The following is a 17,809-nucleotide window of genomic DNA, read 5'->3' as shown; positions in this document are numbered from 1 at the left end:
CAGAGAAAAAATATTCTGTATGGTTTGGCAGTGAAACCAATTTGAGATTATGTTGACTGAGTTTAATACTAATTTCCTATTTTGTAGGACATTATGAAGTCGATTAAACCCACTGGGCAAGACCTGGTTGAATCCATGTTGTTTCCACGTTATTTCAACAAAATAATTCAGTGTGATGACGTTGAACCAACGTGGAAAACTGATTGGATTTGGGAAAAAGTCGTCAACGTAAAGGAATGTTGTCCTTTTTTCCACCAAACTTTTAACCTAAATCCAATAATAACATGGTGAAATGTTTTGTTGTTTCCGGATTTAATTCACATTAGTTGACATCTCAACCAAATGTAAATCCTAACTAGACGTTGAACTGATCATCTGTGCTCAGTGGGAAGACACCAGAGGTGTAATGCCAAGATCTATGTTGTCCTTCCTGACGTTGTACTTCATGTCTTTCACATCCTAAAATGGACACCGTACAGTGGGAAAGTGTGGGAAACAACACCATTTATATAGCCCTGTTGTCACGCCCTTACTTATCTTTATTTTCTTTATTATTTTGGTTAGGTCAGGGTGTGACGAGGTGGTTTTGTGTGTTTTCGTCTTGTCTAGGGTTTTTGTACTTCTATGGGGTTTTGGTATTGTCTAGGTATATTTGTAGGTCAATGGTGGCCTAAATTGGTTCCCAATCAGAGACAGCTGTTTATCGTTGTCTCTGATTGGGGATCCTATTTAGGTTGCCTTTTTCCATTTTGGTTTTGTGGGTTATTGTCTATGTGTAGTTGCCTTTCAGCACTCGTGTCGTATAGCGCCACGTTTGGTTAGGTCGTTTAGTGTTCTTTGTGTAAATAAAGACAAATATATTCTTATCACGCTGCGCCTTGGTCTCCTCGTTATGACGAACGTGACACCTGTCTAAACATATAGGTGATGCATAGAAGATTGCAAGACAATACATTCAATCCGAGTCAAAGGCAGTCCCTTACATTGGCTGGAATTAATTCCCCCCTTTTGACCCGATAATTGATTAGCCAAATAACAGCTCTGTACCCACCACAATCCAGACCTGGGTTCAAATACTACTCGAAGTAACTTCAAATGCTTTATCTGTTCTTAATTGAGTGTGACTGGCTTAATGGAACCAACAGAATAGCCCCAATACTGTAAACCCTGCCCATCTTGCATTCCAGGCAGTTGAGAGCGAACACTCAAAAGTATTTGAAAAATTGTAAATAGTACTTGAACCCAGACCTGCCACGGTCTGGTTGGAGCAGTCGAGCAGGAGGAAAACTGACTGAGAGAGGCTTTAATATAAGAACCTTATGATGGATTTATTCATCTATTAATGCTTAGGCCCTGACCACTGATTGGTTGAGAGATGTTGCACATGCTGAATTTTGCCGATGACCTAAGGGACCGGGGCTTCTGGGGCTTTTGTGACTTATGGAGAGCGTTTGTGCATGAGCTTTTGTTTTGGAGTCATGTGGCGTGTGTTGCCTCCCAAAAGGCTGTTGATCTTTCCAGCCTGGGGGTTCGAAATCGACCTGCCGGTGAGGCGAGGGAGCGACTGGCCCAAAGCCAGGGAGTATCAGGGTATACGGCACCATCCAAAGCATCCCTCGAACCCTCCCTCGCTGCCTCTCTCTCTCTCTCTCTCTCTCTCTCTCTCTCTCTCTCTCTCTCTCTCTCTCTCTCTACTTCATCTCTTTTCTTTCTCTCTCTCACTCACTCAATCACTCTCTCCTTCTATCCCTCTCACACACACACTTCTTTACCTCTCTCACCCACCTCTCTCTTTCTCCAACTCTCTCTCTCCACCTCTCTCCATCCCTCTTTATCTCTCCATCACTTAGTCTCTCCTGGGAACCATCTCAAACATGAGCATTCTCCTCCCCATCCATCCCCGCCCGTCTCAGCTGTGCAGCTCTACTTCTAAAAGAACACAGCTGTGAGCTGCTCTCCTTCCTCCGTACTCCACTTCTCCTCTCCTCCTTTCAGCCCCGTCCCAATCCTCCACTCCCATCAGTCTCTCACATCTTATGAATCCCTGAGAGTTTGTAAATAAAGCCAAGCTCTGAGAGAGAGAGAGAGAGAGAGAGAGAGAGAGAGAGAGAGAGAGAGAGAGAGAGAGAGAGAGAGAGAGAGAGAGAGAGAGAGAGAGAGAGAGAGAGAGAGAGAGAGAGAGAGAGAGAGAGAGAGAGAGAGAGAGAGAGAGAGAGAGAGAGAGAGAGAGAGAGAGAGAGAGAGAGAGAGAGAGAGAGAGAGAGAGAGAGAGAGAGAGAGAGAGAGAGAGAGAGAGACCAGATGTATAACTGTGCAAATCCCCCCTCTCACGGGGACGGGCCCTGGCACGTTCGCTCTGCTAAACCCACATACAAAATACTACACACTGTGGAAACCCTCTATCATGTGTAGTAATTACCATAGAATGTTGTAGAATACTATAGTAAATACAAAAGTATTATCTGGAAGAAAAACACTGTAGCAAATACTACAGAAATGTCCACAAAAACACTACAGTCTCCAAAAACACTACCCTTTTTAAACTATACTAAATACTACAGTAGTTAATGTGCATATACCCTGCCCATTCCTCTCCCCATATCGCACCCATAAGTAAGAGACCTACATGCCACATAAAGACCATATATTGTGTTCCCTACAGGTTATAGAAAATATCCTCTTATAGTATTTTTTAAGGAGAAAGCCTCCACTTATATGTCAAAGATAATAAAACAAGATCACTATTGTAAAAATTACAGTAATGCCCCCAAAACACTACAGTAAATACTATAGTACACTACAGTCCACAAAAGAACAACAATCCATACTACAGTATGATGTGAATGCACCAATTTGTAAGTCGCTCTGGATAAGAGCGTCTGCTAAATGACTTAAATGTAAATGTATACTACAATCTGTCAAAACACTACATTAATTACTATAGTATATACTAGTTATTTTACTACAGTATTTATACTTTAGTTAACTGTAAGTACTACTGTATACTACAGTAAATACTATAGTACTTTTTCATGTGGAAAGCTAGCAAAGCCTCTAAGCCAGCCAGCCTATCCCTCTCCTTCTTCTCCCTCTCCTCCCTCCTCTTCCCCTCACACACACAGCATTAGTAGCCTGCTAGCTTCACTGCCAACCCCAATAAAACGCTCAGAGAAAGAGCCCAAACACCCCCCTCCCCTCATCCATTTTGTATACTTGTTGGTTTTGCCCAACAGGTGCTGCATTTGGTTCTCAATTGAATGTGTTTGGATTTTAAATACTCCCCCCCTCTCCTAGTGTATTGACTACAGCTGCCTCGCTTTGTGTCCCCATTACAGTTAGTTTCCTTAACATGGTTAGATTGGGATGGTGTGTGTGTGTGTGTGTGTGTGTGTGTGTGTGTGTGTGTGTGTGTGTGTGTGTGTGTGTGTGTGTGTGTGTGTGTGTGTGTGTGTGTGTGTGTGTGTGTGTGTGTGTGTGTGTGTGTGTGTGTGTGTGTGTGTGTGTGTGTGAGAGAGAGTGTCAGTGAGAGGCCAGAGTGTCCACTTTGTTTGAAGCTTCTTTCAGAGAGCTGCAATTGCAAATCTGTGCCCTCGGCCAATGAGAACGCACATCTGTGGGCAGCCTATCTGACAAGGACCAATTGGGACAAAGGGGTTTGTCTCTAGCTTAAAGAGCAGGTGCACCATGATGAGTGGGCAGCAGCTGGTGCAGTTACACGCATACACTCACACATACACAAACTTACACACACAAACATACACAAACACACACTCCACTTTTTCAGCATAGGCACAGCATCCTTCACTCTTTTATCTTCCCTCTCATATTCTCCTCCCTCTCTCCGTCTCAATAGGGGCACAAGGTAAACATGCACTGCCTTTTAGAACTGGTCGACAGAGACCTCCTTTCATGAAGAACTGGGCCAAAGCCTAACATCTTGAAACTGTGTTCATGAATGTCAACATTCAGCTCGGCAGAAAAAAATGAACCGTTATCAAATCTCATGGTACAATCTTCATGATGATTGCTGTATTTGTTATACAGTAAGACTAGCTCTTGTCCACGGCACTAGCAAGTCCCTCTACTAACACATGTTTTACCCTAAGTAGAGGAACGTGTGAACGCCCTGGGCCAGAGCTAGTGTAAGATCAGATCATAGAGAGAGAGAGAGAGAGAGAGAGAGAGAGAGAGAGAGAGAGAGAGAGAGAGAGAGAGAGAGAGAGAGAGAGAGAGAGAGAGAGAGAGAGAGAGAGAGAGAGAGAGAGAGAGAGAGAGAGAGAGAGAGAGAGAGAGAGAGAGAGAGAGAGAGAGAATTAATTAATAGGTGGGCTGCTCCCCTCTTTCAGCATTCCTAATCTGACATTGTCTCAACTCCTCTCCTCCTATCCCACCCTCTCCTTTCACATCCCTCCGTCTCTTCTCCTAAATCCCGTTATCCCCTGAGTCGTGTCATCATCATGCCCTCCTCCCAAACTCCATTCCTCCGTGCCTCTCCCGTGCCCGTGGGTTCCTCAGCTATTCCTCGGCATGCCAAACGTCTATCCCCACAGAGCTCTGCAATAATGAAAGAAAGCCACACGCCACTCTCGGCTACGTTTGATGATGCTATGATTCTCAAAGAGCCTGGTGATTTGATTTGAGTGAGCCTAGAGCAGGGCAGGACAACAGAACACTACAGTAAATACATGAGGGGCCACAGCCGCATCCATACCCCCCCAACCCCCCCGCTAGAAAAAAAGTTAGAAACAGCAAAGAGAAATAAACTCAGTTTTAACATTCATTCCCTTTTGCCGTTGTAAAGCCAGTTTGCTTGAATGTTACACTTTTTTTCCCATGGGGAGGGGAGAAGATTTAGCAATTTTATAACTAATTTCCTGAAATTCTACACATTTTGTCAATAGGGTGGAGGAAAATGTTTGCGGTTTTCAATATGATATCCGATAACCAGTGGGCCCCGCGCCAGTCAGTAATTCAATCATACTTACCACAAATGAAGATAGCTGACTGTTAATTGATCAATCTAAAAAAAATGTTTTGCTGACGTGGGCTAATTGAGTGACTGCTGATTCACAACCACGTTTCTAAATTGTACCTTCTGGGGTAGTGTGTGTAGTAGATCGATGAAGGGGGAAAAAAACATTTAATCAATCAATCAAATGTCTTTATAAAGCCCTTTATACATTAGCTGATGTCACTAAGTGCTGTACAGAAACCCAGCCTGAAACCCCAAAAAAGCAAGCAATGCAGGTGTAGAAGCACGGTGGCTAGGAAAAACTCCCTAGAAAGGACGCAACCTGGGAAGAAACCTAGAGAGGAACCAGGCTCTGAGGGTTGGCCAGTCCTCTTCTGGCTGTGCCAGGTGGAGAGTACGTGGCCATTTAAGGCCAGATTGCTCAAACGGTCATTAATGACCAGCAGGGTCAAATAATAATCACAGTGGTTGTAGAGGGTGCAACAGGTCAGCACCTCAGGAGTAAATGTCAGTTGGCTTTTCATAGCCGAGCATTCAGAGGTCGAGACAGCAGGTGCGGTAGAGAGAGAGAGAGAGGGCGAGTCGAAAACAGCAGGGCCGGGACTAGGTAGCACGTCTGGTGAACAGGTCAGGTTTCCCTAGCCTACAAGCAGAACAATTGAAACTGGAGCAGCAGCACGACCAGGTGGACTGGGGAGAGCCAGGAGTCATCAGGGCAGGTAGTCCTGAGGCATGGGCCAAGGGCCCAGGTCCTCCGGTAGGGGAGACAGAAGGAGAGAGAGAATTAGAGGGAGCACTGACATTCATACAGGACACGAGATAAGACAGGATAATTATACTAGAAATAACTAACTGACCCTGGCACATAGACTATTGCAGCATAGATACTGGAGACTGAGACAGGGATGTGTCGGGGGACACGTGGCCCCGTCTGACGATACCCCGGACAGGGCCAACCAGGCAGGATATAACCCCACCCACTTTGCCAAAGCACAGCCCCCACACCACTAGAGAGATATCAACAGACCACCAACTTACTACCCTGAGACAAGGCTGAGTATACCCCACGAAGATCTCCTCCACCGCACGAGCCAGAGGGGGCACAAAACCAGACAGGAAGATCACGTCTGTGACTCAACCCACTCAAGTGACACACCCATCCTAGGGACGGCATGGAATAGGGACAGAGGCAGAGAATCCCAGTGGAGAGAGGGGAGCCGGCCAGGCAGAGACAGCAAGGGCAGTTTTTCGCTCCAGTGCCTTGTCGTTCACCTTCGCACCCCTGGGCCAGACTTCACTCAATCATAGGACCTACTGAAGAGATGAGTCTTCAGTAAAGACTTAAAGGTCGAGACCGAGTCTGCGTCTCTCGCATGGATAGGCAGATCATTCCATAAAAATGTATATCTGTAGGAGAAAGCCCTGCATCCAGCTGTTTGCTTAGAAATTCTAGGGACAATACGTCTTGTGACCGTAGCGTACGTGTAGGTATGTACGGCAGGACCAAATCTGAGAGATGGGTTGGAGTGTCGAACTGTTCTTGACATAATATGGATAGGTCTATCTTCTGTATACCCATCCTACCTTGTCACAACACAACTGATTGGCTCAAACGCATTAAGAAGGAAAGAAATTCCACAAAATGAGCTTTTAACAAGGCACACCTATTAATTGAAATGCATTCCAGGTGAAACCAGAGAGAATGCCAAGAGTGTACAAAGCTGTCATTGACCCAAACTGCTACAGACCTATATCTATCCTACCCTGCCTTTCTAAAGTCTTTGAAAGCCAAGTCAACAAACAGATTACTGACCATTTCGAATCCCACCGCATCTTCTCCACTATGCAATCTGGTTTCAGAGCTGGTCATGGGTGCACCTCAGCCACGCTCAAGGTCCTAAACGATATCTTAACCGCCATCGATAAGAACAATAGTGTGCAGCCATATTCATTGACCTGGCCAAGGCTTTCGACTCTGTCAATCACCACATCCTCATCGGTAGACTCGATAGCCTTGGTTTCTCAAATGATTGCCTCGCCTGGTTCACCAACTACTTTTCTGATAGAGTTCAGTGTGTCAAATCGGAGGGCCTGTTGTCCGGACCTCTGGCAGTCTCTATGGGGGTGCTACAGGGTTCAATTCTTGGGCCGACTCTCTTCTCTGTATACATCAATGATTTCGCTCTTGCTGCTGGTGAGTCTCTGATCCACTTCTACGCAGACAACACCATTCTGTATACTTCTGGCCCTTCTTTGGACACTGTGTTAACAACCCTCCAGACGAGCTTCAATGTCAAACAACTCTCCTTCTGTGGCCTCCAACTGCTCTTAAATACAAGTAAAACTAAATGCATGTTCTTCAACGATCGCTGCCTGCACCTGCCCGCCTGTCCAGCATCACTACTCTGGAAAATTCTGACTTAGAATATGTGGACAACTAAAAATAACAAGGCGTCTGGTTAGACTGTAAATTCTCCTTCCAGACTCACATCAAACATCTCCAGTCCAAAGTTAAATCTAGAATTGACTTCCTATTTCGCAACAAAGCATCCTTCACTCATGCTGCCAAACATACCCTCGTAAAACTGACCATCCTACCAATCCTTGACTTCGGCGATGTCATTTACAAAATAGCCTCCAATACCCTACTCAATAAATTGGATGCAGTCTATCACAGTGCCATCCGTTTTGTCACCAAAGCCCTATATTCTACCCACCACTGCGACCTGTACACTCTCGTTGGCTGGCCCTCGCTTCATACTCATCGTGAAACCACTGTCTCCAGGTCATCTACAAGACCCTGCTATGTAAAATCCCCCCTTGTCTCAGTTAGCTGGTCACCATACCAGCACCCACCTGTAGCACGTGCTCCTGCAGGTATATCTCTCTGGTCACCCCCAAAACCAATTCTTACTTTGGCCGCCTCTCCTTCCAGTTCTCTGTTGCCAATGACTGGAACGAACTACAAAAATCTCTGAAACTGGAAACACTTATCTCCCTCACTAGCTTTTACCACCAGCTGTCAGAGCAGCTCAGAGATTACTGCACCTGTACATAGCCCATCTATAATTTAGCCCAAACAACTACCTCTTCCCCTACTTTATTTATTTATTTATTTTCCTCCTTTGCACCCCTTTATTTTTATTTCTACTTTGCACATTCTTCCACTGCAAATATACCATTCCAGTGTTTCTTTCTATATTGTATTTACTTCGCCACCATGGCTGTAACAGTTTTCTGTAGGCAAAGGAGAGTCAGACCAAAATGCGGCATGGCTATTGTGATCCATGTTTAATGAAACAAAGTAAACACGAATCAAATAAAAACGTAACACGAAAACCGAAACAGCCTAATACTGGTGCAAAGTAACACAGAGACAGAACAAGGACAATCACCCACCAAAACCCAACACCAAACAGGCTACCTAAATATGGTTCCCAATCAGAGACAACGACTAACACCTGCCTCTGATTGAGAACCATATCAGGCCAAACATAGAACTAGACAAACTAGACATGTAAAATAGAATGCCCACTCAGCTCACACCTTGACCAACCAAAACATAGAAACATAGAAAGCAAACTATGGTCAGGGTGTGACAATGAACTTTTTTTGCCTTTACCTCCCTTATCTCACCCCATTTGCTCACATAGTGTATAGACTTTTTTATTGACTGTATGTTTGTTTTACTCCATGTGTAACTCTGTGTCGTTGTATGTGTCGTACTGCTTTGCTTTATCTTGGCCAGGTCGCAGTTGTAAATGAGAACTTGTTCTCAACTTGCCCACCTGGTTAAATAAAGGAGAAATAAATCAATAAATAAAAAAGGCAAAGGGTGGCTACTTTGAAGAATCTCAAACATAATATTTCTGGTTACTACGTGATTCCATATGTGTTATGTCATAGTTGTGATGTCTTCACTATTCTACAATGTAGAAAATAGTTTTCTTTTTAAACGTATAGGTGTATCCAAACTTCTGACTGGTACTGTACATGTCATTATTTTTGGTCCGCGGGCCCCAGTTGCCCATCCCTGGTCTAGAGAGTGAGAGTTCATCCAGCATTGGAATCAGGGCTGACTTTGGGGATGTTAGAAGTTAGTACGCCTGAGCAGCACACATACTCCCACCGCCAAGGGAGAATCCCTTTCCTTCCCCAATCATTTGGCTTAAGTATGTGGCCAAGTGCTTTTGTCTCCTTGCCTCATTAGGAAATACTTCATTGACCGGTAGCCCCTCTGCGTTCGACTGTTTGGGAAATTAAAAGTTTTATGAAATGGAAATAGATTTTGATCATTTTCTTCCTTTACATTAGCCGGTCTGCGGCATCCACTAAGGGCCTATTGGACACTACAGTAGGGGAGGATTGAATAAAAAGCTAGCGGTAGTCATCTCTCTCTCTGCTGGCTTCGGGCGCTAACAGTGCTAACTGCACTGCGTGCTTTTTGGGCTGTTAGTTTAACGGTCGATTAGCAGTCACTGAGAAGAATGCACGCTTTTTCAAGCCACTGTTCCATCCATGTTGTACTCCCAACAAAGATCAAATAGAACAATTAAAGTCCCATAGTCCCGAGAAACATGAATACAGTCAGTTTCCAGAGCAGTCTGTGCATTAGCCACTAATGCTAATTGACACTTGACATGACTTTGAGGCAAACTGGGCTGCCATCTTGGATTTAAAGGCGGGAACTGATCAAAGGGATGGCATTTGGAGGATGAGCTACGTTGAATCAGCATTGCCAAACAGGAGGATCACACACTGTAAGGTGTCTTTGTCCTCTGGTCTTTTGATAGACTGAATGAGCACCTATAACCCTAATGATGTCATCTGTCAATCACACACAGTATAGTATGTGAAGGGAGCAAGTGTGGCTCAGTTGGTAGAGTGTGGCGCTTGCAACCCCAGGGTTGCCGGTTCGATTCCCATTGGGGGGTTAGGGGGGTGAAAACGTATGCACTCACTACGTTATGTCACTCAGGATAAGAGCTCTTGCTAAATTACTCAAATGTAAAATTAGTATAGGAAGTTCATTGTTGACTCTCAGTAGGCCACTGAAATGTTCCCTTACAGTGCCTCTTTGAAATGATTTAGTGAGGTTTGATTGAATGATCTGGTATTGGGTAAGAGTTGGATCCTGGTTTGACTCTAACATTTATTGCAGCCAGCACTAAAACAGAAATCTCTCCTTTTCCCTGTACAATCTGGACATAATCTTCTTAGTGAACAACAAGAAAGACGAAGGTCTGATAATCTCGCCGGCTTGGTCAGCCTGACGGGTCGCAACCGGTTCTCAATTAGATTTTCCTCACCGCATTTGACAGCATAGGTTCTCTGGCTGTTGTTAACACAGTTAAATGTCATACCGTTCATCACATTTAAGTGGACAAAGGAATGTACACCAAAATGCAGCATAGCTAACAAATGGACAGCAGTTGGTTTGCTGGCACACATTCAAATGCACTACATTGACTTGCCAGGCATTAATGTTTGTACGGTGTCCTTATCAGGACAAAATACATTTTAATTTTTTCGAATGGAAGATAATCCCACTCTGGCCAGGGTCCCTTTCAGCCCTTTCAGATGGGACAGGCTAAGAGATTTTAGCTCTCTGTGGTTTCACTGCTGTTATTAGCAGACACACACACACACACACACACACACACACACACACACACACACACACACACACACACACACACACACACACACACACACACACACACACACACACACACACACACACACACACACACACACACACACACACACACACACACACACACACACACTCTGGCAGGCCTCGTGAGAGTAGTAATTAAGGGGTAAGAGGTTTATCTATGTCCAGAGCTGGTCCTGGCCTCTAAAAGGCTTTCTGGGACAGGCCTCAGAGGGAGCAGTGGGTAAAATGGGCCTGGCTGCAGACTAGACCTCTCCTGGGAGGACTGGTGGATGCTGGCTTTATCATCTCTCTCTCTCTCTCTCTCTCTCTCTCTCTCTCTCTCTCTGTGTGTCTCTGTCTCTCTCTCTCTCTCTCTCTCTCTCTCTCTCTCTCTCTCTCTCTCTCTCTCTCTCTCTCTCTCTCTCTCTCTCTGTCTCTCTCTCTCTCTGTGTCTCTCTCTCTCTCTCTCTCTCTCTCTCTCTCTCTCTCTCTCTCTCTCTCTCTCTCTGTGTCTCTCTCTCTCTCTCTCTCTCTCTCTCTCTCTCTCTCTCTCTCTCTCTCTCTCTCTCTCTCTCTCTCTCTCTCTCTCTCTCTCTCTCTCTCTCTCTCTCTCTCTCTCTCTCTCTCTCTCTCTCTCTCTCTCTCTCTCTCTCTCTCTCTGAGTGATGGGCTCTCTTCCTATCTTCTGCCCTCAGAGGAGGTGGTCAACAATGTCATTTTCTTTCTCTTTCCCTCCCCCGCTTACCTTGCTATCCATCTCCCCAATCTCTCTCTCTCTCTCCATCAACAAGGGTAGTCAGTCTGGTCACTCATTTTCCTTATCCACTTACACCCTCTGAGCAATGACTGTCCCTCTTCTTTGTCCGTCCCTTCCCCTCTCCCCCCTCCCTCTCTCCCTCCTGCTTCTCTCTCTGTCTGAGTGATGAGGATGTCTCTTCAGCGCCGCCAGGGGTGTAATCATTGGTCGTAACCGTAGGAAACAGTTGCAAACGGAAAACGTTTCGCAACAAAAACGAGCATTTCTATTTGACAAATTCAGGTACTGTAGGTGCCTCATTTCGTTCCATTTGCTTCCATTTTGGTTATGTTTGGCTCCTATTGAATACACCCCAGGGCTAATTCTCCCAATGCTGGGCTGATGGGGAGTGGAGGGGGTTACACATTTAGAGACCTTATTTTCAGGCAGGCAGCTGCCCAGCAGGGGTGGGGTGGGGAGGGGGAGACTATAAGCAGGGCATTCTCTGTGTGTGTGTGTGTGTGTGTGTGTGTGTGTGTGTGTGTGTGTGTGTGTGTGTGTGTGTGTGTGTGTGTGTGTGTGTGTGTGTGTGTGTGTGTGTGTGTGTGTGTGTGTGTGTGTGTGCGCCACTTCTAGCCACCCTACTGTGTGAAGGGAGACATGTATTGGCAGATATAAATGGCTCACTGTAGAGGGATGATACTGTACTATGGACTGCTGGGAATGCAGAAGGAGGGAGCTCCACACACACACAGACACACACATACACACACACGGTCTCACAAACACTAATTCCTTTCTTGGTATCATCCAAGGCTGGTTAATTAAGCACTTTGTCCTCCTCGTGTGAAATGAGCTGATTCTGCTCCCTACTGATATTAAAGCACTCAACCAAATCTGTAGGGTTCTTTTTCAAATTAATTTCTACATCTTTAAACAAGCTAAATGACACTTTCCTCTGCTGCTGTACCAGCTAATTAGCAATATCCTACATCTCGTACTAGTTTGTGACATCAGCCAATTTCTGCCTTTTCTTTAGTGCTTGGCTTGTCTCTCTTCCTTTAATTCTCTCTCTGTTCCTCTCTGTTTCTCTCTCTTTTCAATTCAAGGAATATTCCAAGGTTGGCAAAACAATACATTGCGACAGAAACGGCTATATAAACTGTCAAATAATTCTAACACTAACAAATGACAACACTGCAGTATTATTATTAGTTGACTATCCCTCATTTTATCTCTTCGTCTCTTTCTTAGATATAATGGTCTCTCTTTCTCTTTATATTTCAACACAATTTACAATGATTATAGAAACTAAAATTGCCTCCCTCGCTCTCCCCCTCTCTCTCCCTTCTTCTTTTCTTCCAGAGAGTGAGATGGTCCCTCCCGACTTCCTCCGTCCCCGCTCCTTCACCACCGTACGCTCCTCTTCTCTCCGCCGCGAGGCAGATGACTCCCGCCTCTCTGTCAGCCTCTGTGACCTCAACCTGCAGCAAGTGGACGGCTCTGGCCCAGCTCACCCACATAACCACGCCCATCTCCACCTGGCCCCTCCCTCCGCCTCCTGCCCCATCCCCCAGAACTCCCTCAACACCCAGCAGTGCTCTGTCCTCCCACACTCCCTCGAAAGCGACCTCCATTTCCACGCCCTCCGCGGTGCCCACATCAAGACGCTCGACGAGCAGACGGTGGCGAGATCCGAGCACGCCAGAGAGGAGCGAACGCTCGTCTTCACTGACCGGCCACTGCGTACCGGCGAGACCGTGTTTATCAAGGTGACCAAGTCGAGCCCGGCTAGGTCGGGATCGCTGTCCTATGGCGTGACATCATGTGACCCCGCTGTGCTGCGCCCTAGCGACCTGCCCTACAACCCGGAGGCGTTAGTCGACCGCAAGGAATTCTGGGCCGTGTGCCGAGTGCCCACGCTGCTCCAGAGCAGTGATATTCTGGGCTTCCTGGTCAACCAGGAAGGGGAGGTGATCTTGAGCCACAATGGCACCAACGCAGGGATGCAAGTTTGTGTGGACAACTCCCGGCCCCTGTGGATGTTCTTTGGTCTGCATGGAGCCGTCACTCAACTCAGGATACTGGGTAAGTCAGTATGACTTTTATGTTATACAGGTAACTGCCAAAATAAAGGAAACACTGACCTAACTTGTCTTAATAGGCCGCTGGGCCACCGCACGTGTTTCCTTTAATTTGGCAGTTACGTGTACTTAGAGTACTTCTCTCTACTATTACTTGTATGCTCTGCGTGGGGCCAGGAGTTTTCCCTATTTATGTTACCTGACTAGGGAAAACTCCAGGCCCTAGCTATGGACTGTAGGGGCTAGGGGACTTTTCCTGATCAAGTCAGATGGTCAGGTCCTGGCCTTTAATACAACAGTGTCTACAGTACTACAGGCCCTAGGAGGGCTGAATCTGACATGGTATACAACGGTATAAACTTTTTCATTTATCCGTTCATGATCGATCGTAAGCCATGGATTTAGGGCCTCACCCGCATCACAGAGCTCAGAGATGTGCACTTATGTCATGTGCTTCAACACAGAGTCTTGACACAGGAAGTCAGATCCAAATGCACTTCTGGAGGTATCGATAGGGAGCAAAGTCGACGCTGTCTCACCACCTGCCACGATAAATAACAGGAAGAGAGGGAACAAGTGAAAGGAGGAGTGTGGGAGCCAGGCCCTGCAACCTAGCGGCAACAACACATCTTCTCCTGTCTGTATGGTGTCTGTATGGTGTCTGTGTGTGTGTGTGTGTGTGTGTGTGTGTGTGTGTGTGTGTGTGTGTGTGTGCGTGTGCGTGTGCGTGTGCGTGTGCGTGTGCGTGTGCGCGTGCGTGTGCGCGTGCGTGTGCGTGCGCGTGCGTGTGTGTGTGTGTGTTTGCGACCTACTCACAGCGGTGGAAACGTGTCTTCGCTGCGGGACACACGCTACCTCTCAGCAGTATGCCGAGAGCCCCCATGCTTGATTACACACTCTAAATACAGATAATGAACATGAAGTGGGAAAGATGTGTGGGTGAGCGGGAGGCCGTACGCTTCATTTGCAATATGCCCAAACATAATGTATTTCTGCCGTGGCAGGCAGGTGTTCCTAAAGTAGCTACAACTGTGCTTTTAGACTTTTTGAGAGGTGAATTGCTGCGCTCTTTATATTTTTGGGGACTTACAGATGTAGGATCTTAGTTTGAGCGAGTTTGCGACAGAGGAAAATCAACCTGCAGCAACAGCAAATGTGAATTATTATGTGGGTTATACGAAGAAAATCTAGTGTGAAATCTCAAAGTGGAAAATTTAAAAATGAAATGATCAAATGTAGATCCTACACCTGTAGGCCCCCTATCAAGCCGACTGGTGCACAAGATCCCTCTTTACATAGTCTGTGAAAAGGGCAGACAAACGGTCAAAACTAAAGAACAGCGAATGTTCACTCCTAAATCCTTCTATGACATAATGGCTTTTTTTATTGAGCCATAATTACATGCAAATTAAAATTTGGCAGAGCGTTTCCGGAGATTGGACAAACGGAAATTAAAAAATGACACATCTTTGTTAGGTGTATCATGTAGAAGGACTGGGAAGGTTGATGGCCTGTCTTATTTTAACAGTCCAATTACGAAGCCGCACAACCAAATCAGGCACAACCTCATCAATGTGTCATCATTGTTTTGCTTCTCAGGACGAATCAAGCGCCGCATAAATATATCCCTCTTTCCTCTCAGTGAAGTAAAGGAGGGAGGGAGGGAGGGAGAGATACTACACCTTACAGTGCTGATATATAATGCTAACATGGTATTTTCATTAAGTGCTGCTTGTTTGCCCACCTGTCACTTGCCCTCATACTAACACGCTTATTCTCCATGCAGCCATGGAGGTCACAGCAGTTAGCGAGGCATCGACATGCCCTCATGCCGCCCTGTTAGCACTGTTCTCATTATATTACATTACACAGCCGCCATTTTGGATCTGGTCTGCTCCTTTAGGCACTCTGGAGACACACAGGGAGGTAGGTGGCTGACAGCGCGATCAATGAAAGCCACAGCAATACATTACACTTAGGGCTGCAGCGCACACTACACACTTTCTGAGGCTGGAGTGTGGCTCTGGGGTATTGATAGATCGGGCAACCGCAGTGGCACTAAGCCAACGGTCAATACTATGGGCCTACATGAAAAGTGCACAGGAAATGCACCCCTATGGTTCTTCTTACCGTGCTTTTGTTTATTACTAGGAACTCGTTAGCTGCATAGAGAGATGGTTATGGTGTTGTGGTTTGTTCTGATTGTCTGTTGTGCTGGTACATCACACGTGCTTTTAAAAACATTTGGCTAGAAGCACAACGGCTACTTCTTCCATTTTTTTCAAGGAGTTCAAGGAAGTTCTCTTGTTGACAACAGAAACTGCCTGAATACTGCTGAGTTTCTTTTAGGACGGATCGCCTTACGAGGAGCTTACGGCAACATGAAGAAGCCGTTCTAGAGACTCTGCACTACAATCATTCATCCGAACAAATCTAGGAATTCCGTCTGACCCTGATAGATAGTAAATCACCTTTATGTTCCAGTTGTTCAACGTTAGGAAGTGTCTTGTCTGTGTATGTGACGGCAGGTCTAAATGTGTTTTTATAGGCTTTCAGGTTTACCTGGATTTGTCCCGTGGGGCAGCGTGTACATTTGGGAGTGCTCCTTTAAACTGGCTTAAGCTGTGTGTGTGTTGTGCACTGACATGAGGTCCACTAATCCCTGAGCTCCCCTAGTGGGGGAGTGCCCTTGGTAGGGTGAGTGAACACCGAAGGTCAAGTATTAGGGCTCCTAGCTAGCGTGCCCGCTAAGAAGCAACAATTTGATATTCAGAGAGAATGAACGAACGAATGAATGAATTCATTAATGATTGAACAGTTCACGAATGAATGATTAAGAGTAATGAATAAATGAGTGAATGGATGATTGGATAAGCAAATGAAAATACAAATGAATGTGAATTATTATGTGGATTATAATCAATGTTGTTTATAATCTACACTACACGTTTTAAATGACCTGTCGTGCAACAGGGTGATCAAATGAAGGTCCTACATCTGTAAATGGGGAGACTGATGGTGTGATAGTGGAGGAGATGTTAGAGGGAGGGAGAGAACAGCAGTAGAGAAATAGGACACTATTACTCTGACACTCTCCCCATACATTATAGATTCCATTAGAATGTCAGCTCGTTCACGCTCAAGTGAACAGTCTCGCCCGACACCCACAGCTACTCCAGCCACTGTAATTCTCTCTTTCTTTCTCTCTTTCTTTCTTTCTTTCTTTCTTTCTCCCTCGTTCTTTTCTCCCTCCTTCAGACTGAAACATTGAAACATCCTTGGGTCTGGCATGGTTGGCCGTTTATTCACATTTCCTGACGTCGCTCTCTCGCTCTCTCTTCCTCTCTCTCTCGCTCTCTCTTCCTCTCTCTCTCACTCTCTCTTCCTCTCTCTCTCTCTCTCTCGCTCTCTCTTCCTCTCTCTCTCACTCTCTCTTCCTCTCTCTCTCGCCCTCTCTATCTCTCGCCCTCTCTCTCTCTCTCTTTCTCCCCCCCCCTCTCCCTCTCTCTCTCACCTTCTCTCACTCTCCGTGTCTAGTGACTCTGATGTCCTTCTCTTCCCTAGCAGTCACACACACACACACACACACACACACACACACACACACACACACACACACACACACACACACACACACACACACACACACACACACACACACACACACACACACACACACACACACACACACACACACACACACACACACACACACACACCACTGGACTTTAATGAGCGATAAAGGGCAGCATATGACGTGAGTTAGTATCATCCAGCGGTCTGTGCTTACAGTAAACATGATCTCTCTAGTCTCTAATACCACACACACACACACACACACACACACACACACACACACACACACACACACACACACACACACACACACACACACACACACACACACACACACACACACACACACACACACTTTCCATGACATAGACTGACCAGGTTAATCCAGGTGAAAGCTACACTTGTTAAATCCAGTGTAGAGGAAGGGGAGGAGATTAAATAATCTTTTTCAAGCTTTGAGACAATTGAGACATGGATTGTTTGTGATTGTGTATGTAGGGTGAATGGGCAAGACAAAAGATTTCAGTTCCTTTGAACGGGGTATGGTAGTAGGTGCCAGGCGCACCGGTTTGTGTCAAGAACTGCAATGCAGCTGAGGTTTTCACACTCAACTGTTTTCTGTGTGTATCAAGAATGGTTCACCACCCAAAGGACATCCAGCCAACTTGACACAACTGTGGGAAGCATTGGAGTCAACATGGGTCAGCATCCCTGTGGAACGCTCTCGACACCTTGTTGAGTCCATGCCCCAACCAGTGAGGCTGTTCTGACGGCAAAGGGGG

At 45.9% G+C, this 17,809-nt stretch overlaps 1 protein-coding gene across 2 annotated transcripts in view; it reads left to right on the top strand.

Annotated features, from left to right (window-relative positions):
- LOC124015574 (E3 ubiquitin-protein ligase NEURL1-like) overlaps positions 1-17,809 on the top strand; it is a 92,789-nt gene that overhangs the window by 61,267 nt on the left and 13,713 nt on the right. For both annotated transcript variants that reach the window (XM_046330892.1, XM_046330893.1), the window contains exon 4: positions 12,733-13,455. In XM_046330892.1, coding sequence (XP_046186848.1) covers positions 12,733-13,455 — 723 coding nt within the window. The remainder of the gene's footprint in view (positions 1-12,732; positions 13,456-17,809) is intronic.

Source organism: Oncorhynchus gorbuscha, linkage group LG26 (assembly GCF_021184085.1).
Source record: "Oncorhynchus gorbuscha isolate QuinsamMale2020 ecotype Even-year linkage group LG26, OgorEven_v1.0, whole genome shotgun sequence".
In the NCBI taxonomy this organism is placed as follows: domain Eukaryota; kingdom Metazoa; phylum Chordata; class Actinopteri; order Salmoniformes; family Salmonidae; genus Oncorhynchus; species Oncorhynchus gorbuscha.
The sequence above is the reverse complement of the archived record's forward strand: the minus strand, read 5'-3'. Positions and strand labels throughout refer to the sequence as shown.